At 37.1% G+C, this 12,554-nt stretch overlaps 1 protein-coding gene across 6 annotated transcripts in view; it reads left to right on the plus strand.

Moving 5' to 3' along the window:
• RFX3 (regulatory factor X3) overlaps positions 1–9,699 on the plus strand; it is a 339,201-nt gene extending 329,502 nt beyond the window's left edge. For all 6 annotated transcript variants that reach the window (XM_061425414.1, XM_061425412.1, XM_061425410.1 and 3 more), the window contains one exon: positions 2,781–9,699. In XM_061425414.1, the coding sequence (XP_061281398.1) occupies positions 2,781–3,019 (239 nt within the window). In that variant the 3' untranslated portion in view covers positions 3,020–9,699. The remainder of the gene's footprint in view (positions 1–2,780) is intronic.
• The last annotated feature ends 2,855 nt before the right edge of the window (positions 9,700–12,554 follow it).

The raw sequence follows: 12,554 nt of genomic DNA on the forward strand, positions 1-12,554 counted from the left end.
GTGGCCTCGAACACTAGAGTTTGTTCTGTCCTTCGCCCCATTGCCTGTTTCAGGGCATCCCACTCTCTCTCCACTTGCCTGCCTGCTTGAAATGATTTTTTTTTCTTTTACTTCTGCCTCATTTATTATTTTGGCACTATTTTCTAGTCACAGAAAAGTTGGTAGAGATGGAGCCAAGAAGCAGTATGACTTGCCCTCTCCTTCCTGGGTGGCTCTGCTGGTCCCATTCACTCCCAACTAGACGCTTCTTGAGACATAACCACACTAGCATATTCAGAACCTAAGGCTTGAATGTGAAATCTTTTAAGAAATTTTTGTGGGTTTTTTGACATAAAATGAGAATTTAATTTTGTCCAGATAATGGAAGTAATATTAGCTCTGTAGAAAGATTTCAAATAATGCAGAGAATTAGAAAGTATAGAAAATGAAAACTTCATAGTCAAAAGCCTAAGGGACTTCTGAATTTAAACATTAAGAATTTAATGAGGAGATCCTTCCAGACCTACTTTTGTTTATATATATAAAACCACCAAAGTATCATGAAAATCAAAGTATTAGTTGCTCAGTCATGTCCAACTCTTTGGGGCCCCATGGACTATAGCCCCACCAGGCTCCTCCATCCATGGGGTTCTGCAGGCAAGAATACTGGAATGGGTAGCCATTCCCTTCTCCAGGGGATCTCCCCAACCGAGGGATCAACCCAGGGATCGATGGGTCTCCTGCATTGCAGGCTGATTCTTTACCATCTAAACCACCAGATCCTCTTATTGAAGCAAATGTCTATGGAATGTAGTCCTCTCCTGCAGCTCTCCAGACCTTTGGATATTTTCTGACAAACTGCAATGTTATCATCAAGTCCATTTTCCAGAGGCAAAAGGTAACTGGATAAAGTAGGTGAGCCAGGATATCTTGCCTCGTCAAAGAGAACTTCTCCGTATATTGCTTAATGCAGTACAGATATCATTTCTAGTCGATATACCTAATATCAACCTTTTTAATGGCACCCCACTCCAGTACTCTTGCCTGGAAAATCCCATGGATGAAGGAGCCTGGTGGGCTGCAGTCCATGGGGTCGCTAAGAGCCGGACACGACTGAGAGACTTCACTTTCACTTTTCACTATCATGCATTAGAGAAGGAAATGGCAACCCACTCCAGTGTTCTTGCCTGGAGAATCCCAGGGACGGGGGAGCCTGGTGGGCTGCTGTCTATGGGGCCACACAGAGTCGGACACGACTGACTGACTTAGCAGCAGCAGCCGCATTCCCAGAGATGTTGCTCCTGGCAGCCACACACTGTTCAACCTGCACAACCACATATGGAGGCTCTGTTATTCCTCATCATTTCTCTGTGGAGCCATCTTTGCACCAGTTGATAGGAAAAGGAGAAAAGTCAAGGAGCCCATTTATGTTGAGAGCTATATTAGCAGAACTTATGCAGGTGTGCCCTCAAAGGGTAAAACTAGCCTCAACACCCCTTAGAAAGAGTCCAACTGACTTTTTCAGTTACTAGTTACACACTCATTATATGTAACATGCCATAGAATGTAATGGAGATCTAATTCTGTTAATATAAGTCACCATAAAAAGTAAAAATATATTAAGAGTAAATATAGATTTATTTTATTTATAAATGAGGTTTTGGTGTAATTATATGTGGGCTTTGTGTTGTGGGGGAAGGGTAAACAATAAAACATATTGAAGATGAAGTAAAAAAGAGTTTTCTTTCCAGCTGCACTTCACAGTTTGTGGGATCTTAGTTCCCCAACCATGGATCAAACCCAGGCCCCCAGCAGTGAAAGTGCAGAGTCTTAACCACTGCACCACCAGTGAATTTACAATAAAAAGATTTATTAAGCAGAAATATATCCCTAGCTGTTTAAAAATTAGCACTCATGAAGAGGTATTCTCTCCACTCCTCTAAGGAGAATCTTACACAGTAGTAAAGCTGTGTGTGACCATTTTCTCTCTCTGCTGTGCTTTTGAATTTTAATAGCACATGCTGGAAAAAATTAAATAGTATTACATTATAACAATGTTTTAGTTAATATAGAATGTATTAAAATTTGAAGGTAATAGTGACTACTTAATACACCTAATTTCCAGAAATGAATACCAGCTATTAACAGAGACTATCAGTGTTGCTAGGAAGGAAATTCATTGTGCGTTTTAAATCTGATACTGTGCCTCAGTCTTCATAATGTTTAGTAAGGAAAGTTAAGGATCTAATTAATATTGTGATCGACAACATTCATGTGCACAGAAGGTGTATACACAGCCCCTGCTGATATATGCTGTAGTTATTTTGTGAATCAACATAGTTCCTATCTGTGTTAACATCAGCACAGATGAAATTTATATCTAGTGTAGGTCTTCAGAGGAAACTGTAATTTTTTCTTGCTTCCTTTTTTTTTTTTTTAAGTTAGCATTTTTAGCTCAGTACATTCCCTGCAAACCAGCATAGTGTACCAAAATAATGACACAAGTTATGCTACTATTTAATGTAAAACTTTAGGAAACTCCAAAGGTCTTCTTAGAAGAACTATTAAAGGTAGGAGCCACAAACAGGTCAAGAATAAAGTACCTTTGCTGTGTTTGAAAGAATAGGGCGCTGACACAGGTAGAATCCATTGAAAGGGAAAACACACAAGCTTTGTCCTCCAAGAAGGGCTAAGGAGTTGCTTTCCTAATGTGCTGTATTAAAGTGTTTCTAAAGTACGTGTGGATTGCTCTTTTCCAGTTTGTCTTCTAGTACTAGTCTTGGTATTATTTGTTTGTGCAGATGAAGGCAGTGAAGTGGAAAGTGAAATGGATGAGGAATTAGATGACTCTTCAGAACCTCAAGCCAAAAGAGAGAAAACGGAGCTGAACCAGGCGTTTCCGGTGGGTTGCATGCAGCCCGTTCTTGAGAGTGGCGTGCAGCCAAGCCTCCTGAATCCAATTCACAGCGAGCACATCGTCACAAGTACTCAGACTATCAGACAGTGCAGCGCTACAGGAAATACCTACACCGCAGTCTAAAGGATATTAAAGTGTATTTTTCCAGCTTACATTAACCCTGTTGATATTGGGCTTAAGTTGAAATTTTAATAAGCCTGAAGGTCGACTGTTGTCAAATACTATCTGTGCTGAACATTACCTTTTCGGAGTTGTGAAATGGAATGGGTGTATGTATTTTGCCAGGTCTTTTTTTTTTTAACATAAACAAAATTATTTGCCTCTTAATAATGAGTTTTTTTCCCTTAGTTTTGGGTGTCAAGAAGGATTTTTACAACACTTAATGTCAATGTTTTTGTTTTCTTATAATTAAAAAGTAATTTACATTTTTGTAGCTTAAAATATTTTATTGTTGATTGTTAGTCTTGGTGTATGATTTCATGTGTAAGTTTTTAATTAGATGCACTTCTGTGAAATATCAAAAGAAATGATTTTCTTTGATTTACACTGGAGGCATGCACATTTGGCAGCAGATGCATCAAATTTGCTTTTGAAAGGTGCTTTTCATCGGACAGAACCACAAGACACTATTTTGATAACATTTTGGAGTACGGAGAGAGAATACAAAGCATTTTTATTATAGTGCTAGAGGGTTGGGAAGGTCATCTATTTTTCTCTGAAGAAAAATTGAGCTGTGCATTTATCAGTTCAGAGTAAATGACAGAATTGCAAGAGATTATGCTAATAAGTACATAATTTGTGTACATAATTATTAAACCATGTTAATGCAAGCTTCCGTTAAACATTGAATTTTAACTGTTATTTGCATACCAATTCCTCTGTTTAAAGACTACTGATTCTGTATTTGGGACCACTGCACAGATGCATTCTGCTGTTGAGTGGGGCTGTTATAGTTAGATACTGAAGCTGAAAAAAATGACTTGACTTCTTTTTTTTTTTTTTTTAAGTGTACACGCTACTTATGCTGAGCTGGACATACAGGAAACCATTCCATTTGGATGACTTTCTTTTATTCCAGGTCTTTTTCCTAATAGTAGTTCAATGTGCTGCTATTGTAAAAGAAAATTTATAGAATGCAAGGAATGTAGCAACCTGCATATCGTTATTTCCTTCAAAAATATTTCCTGGTTTCTAAAGTACGTGGATTTAAATTTTAAACAGAACCTGAAGGCAGTGTAACTGGCACACCGCACTGCTGCTTATCTCCAATTCTGTAGGATTTGGATAGGTGGCTGGGTGGACCAGTGCCATTGAAGAATGTACATCAGGGATCATCGTACCTCGGCTATTACATGGTGCCTTAAAACAGAACTGAAGCTAAGGTTTAGTAAGGCTTATTTTGTTCATGTGAATTCCTTTTCAATCCATTTGACAAGGTGTGCCTGTCGTTTTCAGATTGCCGAAGTGAGGACAGGTAACATGTTCTTCAAAGGAAATTTAGGGAAAGCTAAGCAAAACAAAAAGACAAAAATCACTTCCCCTCTTTGAGTGACCATGAATTTATTTTTGTTCCTAGAGCTGAAGATTACTTGATTACAAATCACATTGCTTAAAGATTAAGGATCAGATTGCTGTTGTGGAGTAGCAGGCTAGTTTTAATTACCAACTTTGTTACATGAAATCATATATGTTTTAGACCATTCTTATCTAGTTATAATTTAAGAAAATTAACAAAATAAGCAGGTACTTATTGAAGTGCATCTTTTCGGTCTAAGTGTTTCTCTGTGTGTCTCGGTGTCTGTGTGCCCATGCACACGGGAGTGTCCGTGGGCAGGAGTCAGCTACAAAGTCAGAAGGGGAGATCCCAGAGGGATACACCCATCCCTATTTAATTTATGTGAAAAGTGAGGTTCTTTTAAGCACTTAAATTATTAACAAAAGTAACAGGCACATCCATTTACTTAAATAGTTCTAAAAAAGCTAATAAGCAAAATAAATAGTATACAAATACACAGAGCCAAAAAAAGGGAAAGCACAAAATGATTTACAGATTATTAATGAGGCCTATGTTAAACTCAAGAGGTTTATCTTCTCAGTTTTATTAGGGTGGGGGTGGGGGGTGGGAAGGAGAGAGTGAGCCAATCTAATCTGTTAAATTGAAAATACCAAATGGCTTATTGGGTAACACGTAGTACATTTCAGCTGCTGTTACCTGATTGCCTTAGACTACTCAAATAACTAAGATCAACAAAGCTTCTTAAGTTTAAATGATTTAGATATAATTTTTTAAATTGATTCAAATTTCGTATCATACAGCTCACATATTTGAAAGTCTTCACTAGCATCCTAGCATCACCTTCTTTAAATATCATTTAAATGATCATTCCCCTTTTTCCTCCCCAAAAGGCAATGAATTTGCACTATCACACACACACAAAGGCAAACAAAGAAAACACGTTAAAGACGTGTATCTACTTCATTGTGCATTCGAAGAGGTTTACAGGTAAAACTAAAATCTAAAAAGGAAAAAATCATTCTTCATTATGACCCTCCTTTCCGAATTTTTTCACTTTCCCATTCACCACCCCCAGAACTATATTATATCTGTATTGGACCAAATGTATTTACTGGTTTCATCTTGTTTATTGAATGATTTTAAGTATTTATTATCATTGTTTAATGTTGGATATATTTGTATCATGAGAGGAATCTGATAAATAATGGGCAAGTTTAGATTGATGAAATTTAGGGGTTGGGTACCCTCCAGGATTCAGCATTTCTTCCAGTTGTTCACGGTTTGTTCTAAATTAGGACAGATTAGAGGAATCAAATATTGTTACATTTCAATGAATATTACAATATTCTAATGTCTTTTATGAACACAGGAACATTGATTCTTTGTGACTAGGGTAGTCAGTTCTGACCAATAGATAAAATAACATCTGTGGTCTCTGCTATTTCCAGTTATCTGTAATCCACAGAAAGACACACACAGCTTAAACAATTTTGACTTTGAATTGTGAAATATATTAGAAAATAAAAGTATAATTTATACAGTTGAGCAAATTGGAGCAAACATTGAGGTTTTTTTTCATTTTTTTATTCACAGAGACGATTATCTTTTCTAAATAATATTATGACAGTAACACTCTCAGAATAGATTTACTGCTGACTGAAAGTACACGTTTTAAGGACCTCTTAAGATTTCTTGACATTGTAATAAAATACTAGTCATGAAAGTATCTATATAGACCCAGTGCTAGATTTTCAGTGAGGAAAAATGTGAGGAGAACATGTTGGCTATTTTTAAGTTTCTAAAAAGATATTTGCATGTAATAGTATTGAGTATCATGGGTATAGTTTGACCTTCACATACACTTTGAGAATCATACCCAAAAGATTTACATTCACAAAGCCAGTGAACAATGGGATGAAATGGCTGAAATATCTCCTTGGAACACAGGACCCAATTTAAAATTTTTTCTCTGGATATCAAATGGCTGGTCACTTTTTCAGGATTCTTATCCAAACTATGTTTGGACTGACTATATAAGTCTTACTGCCTTTTCAGAAATCTGCTTTCCTTTTTGTGCTTTTTCTTGTACTGTATAGCACGGTTCATGCACCTCTCTTTAGATGGTGTACTTTAAAAACAAAAGTAAATTTTAGAAAATGATTTTTAACACTGCATACCTAAAATTAGTAGTGTGCATCATTGACTGCCTTTGATTTGTAGTAGACATGTAAAAATGAACACGTTCTTGTAGAATGCTGTCAAAGTCATTCAGGACTGAATATGGTTTCATTACCGTAATCATGAACCTTTTTACATGAACGCACTCTCTAGAAGTGCAAATTGTGATGCATTTTCAAATTGAAAAATTCTTCAGATGTATTTGAAATGTCTAAAATAATGCTGTGCTTGAAACATTAGTGTAAAAAAAGTGTAGGTCACTGTGATGTTGGTCCTCCTTGTGTGGACACAAGTAGAAAGTAAAAAACTTTGGCAAGTCACCTTTGTGTACAATTTGAGGCAGTGGTTATATTACAATAAATTGACCTTTGTTATAACCTCCCCTCCTCCAAATTCCTGGTGAGAAAAATAATAATCATCAAAAAACTAAAGTTAGAATTTATGATTTGTATGAATCACACCAGAACATGGGGGAGAGGGGTTGACATGCAGTGCTACTGAAAATTAGGCCTGTCACTAGATCAGATCAACCTCCATGTGTGTGGTTAGAACAAATCAATCAATGGAATCCTAGTATTTCTGCAAGTTTGGTGATTTTTAAAAACTGGAATAGAAGCATTAATTCAGTGCTTAGTTCTAGTATTAGAAAACCCCTTTAATGTAATGCCTTGTATTAACCCTTTGAGCATTGTAAGATATACAATGGGGGACAAAAGCCTTTCAGATCATTTATTTAGACTTAGACCGGTAAAATATACTCTATATCCAAATGTCTAATTATGCTGTTTTTTTAAAGGGGGGGTAGGAAGATAAAGTGTTTCCATGCTGAACACTTGCATTTTATATACAACTCTTAATTTTCTTCAAGAGGGCTTGATATATTTATTCCCAAATATTCACTGCCATCTAAGGAAGTGTACTGTTTACAGAAAAAAAAAAAAATCAACTTTTCTAGCATCACATCATGACTCTAGAAAAGGAGGACAAATACATGGGCCTGTAGACCTATGTCATTACTGATCTCTGCACATTGAAAGTACCTAGATTGCCTTTAAAAGGTATGATAAAGAAAGGGTTACATTTTTTTTCCCCAAACAGAACAAAAGATCTCGTTTATTTAGCTTTAGAAAGTACAGTTGTAAGTGAAGCCTTAGAAACGAGTGGATAAAGAAAAGCTGAACTATGGGGGCAGGTAAGTTATTTGGAGTTAGATCTCTCATAAAATATTGTTTGGGAATTTCATGTAGGGCATAATTTTATCTATGCTCCAAAACTTTAATACTTTGTCAAAACAATTATATATAGATAGAATGGCACTTGATTTTAAGCTCATCTGTCAGGAGATGCTATGACTACTGCTTCTGGTATCTGTAAATGCCAGTGTGCTTACACAATTGCTGACTTTGTTCAAGGGCCTCTCTGCGTGCACTGGGCCCCCTTTGTCCCCTGCTCAAGGGAACCTGAGAGCCGTATCATCTGCAGATGTGCTTGTGCTGCGCTAGCCAGGCGCTCATAAAGAGTGTAACCTATTCTGATGTCTGGTGAAAGGACATCCATAGCATAGTGCAAGTTTGCCGTAAACGTTGCTTTTTTTAGGCAGTTTAGGAAGTCAAACCATGCAAATTACTCATGTGTTAACATGCAATACTCAAAGGGTTTTAATTTAACTCTCTTCTTTTGAATTCTTCATGATGATTTACTGTAAATGCTTCTAAGTTTGCATGCCTTGATCATTGCTGCTAGTGATTTTATGTGCCAGTAGACCTGAGTTTAGTTTACCAATTTTACTTAAATAGTAAAAGCCACTTACAAAGTGACTGCCTAGGATTTCTTTTTTTTTTTTTCTTTTGGTTTGAAGTAATTGGTAATATGTCCTATTTTCAAAGATGTATTTTGTCTCGTATTTGGTTCTGGTATTTGATCCTTTCCCCTCCCCTCCACTTCTTTCCTTTGTTTTTTTTTAAATGAATTATGATGTTGGGATTGGAAGCCCTGAGTAATGAAATCTTTGGTAAGGATTGTTTTTATGTAGCTCAGTAATGAGGACAAGTCTTTATTAGAGGGATATGATTCTGGGGAGGAAAAGAAAAAGTGAAAACTCCCATTGACTGTTGATAACCAAGTAAATTTTTCCTTCAATGAATTAATACTTTTGAATAAATACTTGCCTTGTTTTAACCCGCTAAACACAATTTTAAATGACCCAGTAAAGGAGGTATTGAATTTTATTCGTTTAAAAAGCATCTTTTGTACCAAAGCAAATTTTTTTCTCATCTCCATCATCAATTGGGACCTATGGTGGTGACCAATGCGTTGGTTACAGAAACTATAAGTGAGTGCCTTGAGAAAACTTGGAAATTTGTGCCTGGGGTGGTAAACTTTTAATTAGGTTAATTGTAGTGCTTACCAATCAGTAATTTTACTATCACTCAGGGCTTTCGTACCTTCTAGGTAAAACTTATTTCATTGTGTTTTTTTAAAATATTGTATTTTTTTTTAAGTGCCATCATTTAAATTTCACTTAGTAAGTGGCAGATTACATTATTCAGTCCCACAAGCACAGAAACATAGTAACACTAGGAGATATTTGAACATTTATTTTACAATCGACTGAATATATTATGTAAATGAGGTAAGCAACTTTTGTAGAGATTGTATGTGTGAGATAATGTAATGTTCTTTTCCAGTTTTGGACTACAGTTGAATAAACTTTTTAATTATTTAAAAACATCTTTACCGAATAACATGTGATGGTTTTTTGTATAATGTATTTGATTTTGTAAATACGTATTTCCTGATGTGATTTTTGTGAGAAATGCTAAATCTTTTAGTATATCATGTCCTCTCAAAATTGGCAGGAGCTAAATAATAGTTTGTGGGCGATTTGTATTGTGTACTGTACAATAACTGGGGAACTTTTATAATTATAAAAATATATATTAACTTTTAGTGTGTTGTTTAAACAAATGACTGGAACATACTAAAGATATTAGTAGGATTTTTCTGAATATTTCAGACTTGAACTCAGGCTAGCTTCCTTGTGTTTTTCAAAACAAAATGGTGTCTTGTCTTTTAAAATCAATAAATTTGTTTCCTTGTTACAAATACATTTGAAATGGCTTGATTCCCTTCCCTTCCCCCCCACCGCCCCCCCGCCACACACACCTCATATCATTGCCAGGAAGCATATATTACACTGCCTCATCTAGGGTGTCTATCATTCACTAGCTTAGAAACAAAATTAAGTTGTTTTCCTTTTTTGTGTCAAATGAAATTGGCAATATTTACACATGAACAGCACAAAAAGAGAAAACAAAATTATAAGCCCAGCAGGGTACAAATCTTACCCTCAAAGAAAATTAGTGATTGAGTGCTGTTTAATTTCAAAAGCTGTCAACATGCCCATTGTAAATCCAGATTTTTGGATGTTCATAATGTGTTTGTTTTGTGTCACTTCACATTGATATTTGGCACCCAAGTTTCTTGCTTAGATTGAAACAGTTTATTAAAATTCATTTTAATACACTTAAGATACCCTGCCTCAATTTTTTTTCTTCTTTGAATTATGTATTTACATTCAGGAAAATTCACCCTCTGTACAAAGAAATGAGTTCACAGTTTCTAACCTCTTTTTTTTTTTTGTACTTGGTTTCTCTTGGAAATCTGAGGTTCTCTGGAGGCAACCACAAAATGAGGCGCCAGACCAGTGATACTGGTGAACTGGAGAGAGGCAGAGAGGCACAGCTCAAAGGCTGGGATCACCAGCCTCCGTTCCCTGAGGCAGGAGGGGTGCCCCTAGGCCAGAGCTCCGAGACCAACAAACGGGCTCCTTCTAGGAAAGTCTGGGGGTTTCTCTCAGTCAGCTGTCTGTGCAGTGCCTTGGGGGCGGTCCCCCCAACACGACTGTCTCGCCATTGTTCCGGTCCTGTGGTGTCTAGGACTGCAAGTCCCCCATCCTCCCCCAGTCACGTGACTGAGCCGTGTCCCCAGTGCGCAGCCACCAAACCCAGGCACCAGACAGGCGTGAAAGTTTCCTTCTAGTTAATACTGGCTCAGGAGTGCAGCAAAGGCAGAGGGCACCTGCCAGGAAGAAGAGAGAAAGACCTATCAAAAAAAAAAAAATCACGCGCTGGAGCGAGGGGATGGTGCCTACCTTCTGTCCCAGAGGATGCTGGTAGTTCCCAGGTGAGTGGGCCAAACACTCCACGCCGCTTGTAATAGAAGCAAAGAAGCCTCCTCGTTCACTTCAAGTCTGCACGGAGCCGGAGGCGGTGAGCCCTTTAGGAGTCCTTCTCAGTTTTGCTAGAGCCTTGTGTGTCTCCTGTTGGTTTTCAAATGGTTTAGATATTTTAAGGGCTTGTCTGTGAGGCGAAGGTATTAAACGTTGGGCAGCCTGGCTCCTCAGGCAGTAGTTCTGGATTTTGAGTTCTCTTCTGATTATGGGGTTGGGTTTGGGCATGAAGTTTAAGGTGAGGTTGTGTCCCAGTCTCTCCTACCCAGTTTAATGTATTTTTGTTCCTGGTTTATTCAACATGTCGCAGTTGCTCAGCCAGCCTTTAGGGTTTTACTAGAGGAAATTTGTTCCATCTGTAGCTGTAGATTCCCTGTGTCTATGGGTGAGGTGAGTCAGGAATTTAATCCTCAGGAACCTCTCTGTCTTGATCACTGCAGAATTCTCTGTGTAGCATGGTACTTGGCATATTTTATAATTAACTAGTTAATTTAGGCTGCGTTGGTTCTTCCTTGCAGCAAGTGGGCTTTCTCTAATTGCGATGAGCAGGAGTCATTCTTCCTTTTGTTGCTGCGGCTTCTCTTTACAGTGGCTTCTCTTGTGAGCACAGGCTCTAGGCGCCTGGGCTTCAGTGGTTGCAGCTTGCTGGTTCTAGGCTCAGTAGTTGTGCATGGGCTTAGTTACCCCATGGCATGTGGGATCCTCCCAGACCAGGAATCGAACCTGTGCCCCCTGCATTGGCAGGCTGATTCTTTACCCTGGACCACCAGGGAAGTCCTTGGTGTGAATTATTTAATAAACAAATACTTGTTTGAATTGAATACCTTAATTCATTGTACCTAATGTTTATACAGTTTTAAGGTTCATGGTTTTTGCCATTACAAATAATTCTTACAAACTCCTCTTGCGCATTTTGTCTGTGCATTTATCCCATTTTTCCTGTAAACACATTTTCTACACACATTTCCAAAAGCCTAAAATGGTAAAACTATTTTTGGAACACATTGCTGAACTCTGTGAAAGCCGAAACCAATTTATAATTCCTTCAAAAACTCTGAATCAAATCTCAGGAAACAAATTAGTTGAAAAAAATTGTTTTAAAGGCATCTTATGTTTGATCTAGGACTATTTACCATTTTACAAGCAGAGAAATCAACACTTCAGAAAATTCCTGAATAATTTGGCAAATAGATTACCCAGCAAAATGATAGTTGATTATTTGGGAACTTTCCCTCAGCAATGGTCATATTAATTGTAAAGGCATTTTGGGCAAGTAAATATTTTATACCCCAAGTGGTCATCCTAAAGTTAAACTTGGAATACGAGTTATAAATACAACACTAAGCACTTATGTTAACATATCATTACATCACTGTCATTTTAACTGTAGCCAGTTGAACATACCTACGTATTCTCAAAACACTATGTGTATTAAGTAGAGGAACTGTTTTTTAAATTATGGAAAAAAAGAAATTTTTAAATCTTTCTGAGCTAAAGAAATGACTCATAATCTTACCAAACTGAAAACAACCCGTTTCCTTCAAATGTAGAATGAATAAAGACATTACAGGCTATTTATGTAGGGAGTACCATATGTTAGTGAATTAAACAGAGTATAATTAACTTGATAAATTCCACAAACATTCCATGGAAAAAAGACAAACATGAAGGACTACATGTTACATGATTTCATTTATAAAGTTCAAAACCAGGAAGCTGCATACTAGAGTTTA

The sequence above is a fragment of the Bos javanicus genome, chromosome 8, assembly GCF_032452875.1.
Source record: "Bos javanicus breed banteng chromosome 8, ARS-OSU_banteng_1.0, whole genome shotgun sequence".
NCBI lineage: Eukaryota > Metazoa > Chordata > Mammalia > Artiodactyla > Bovidae > Bos > Bos javanicus.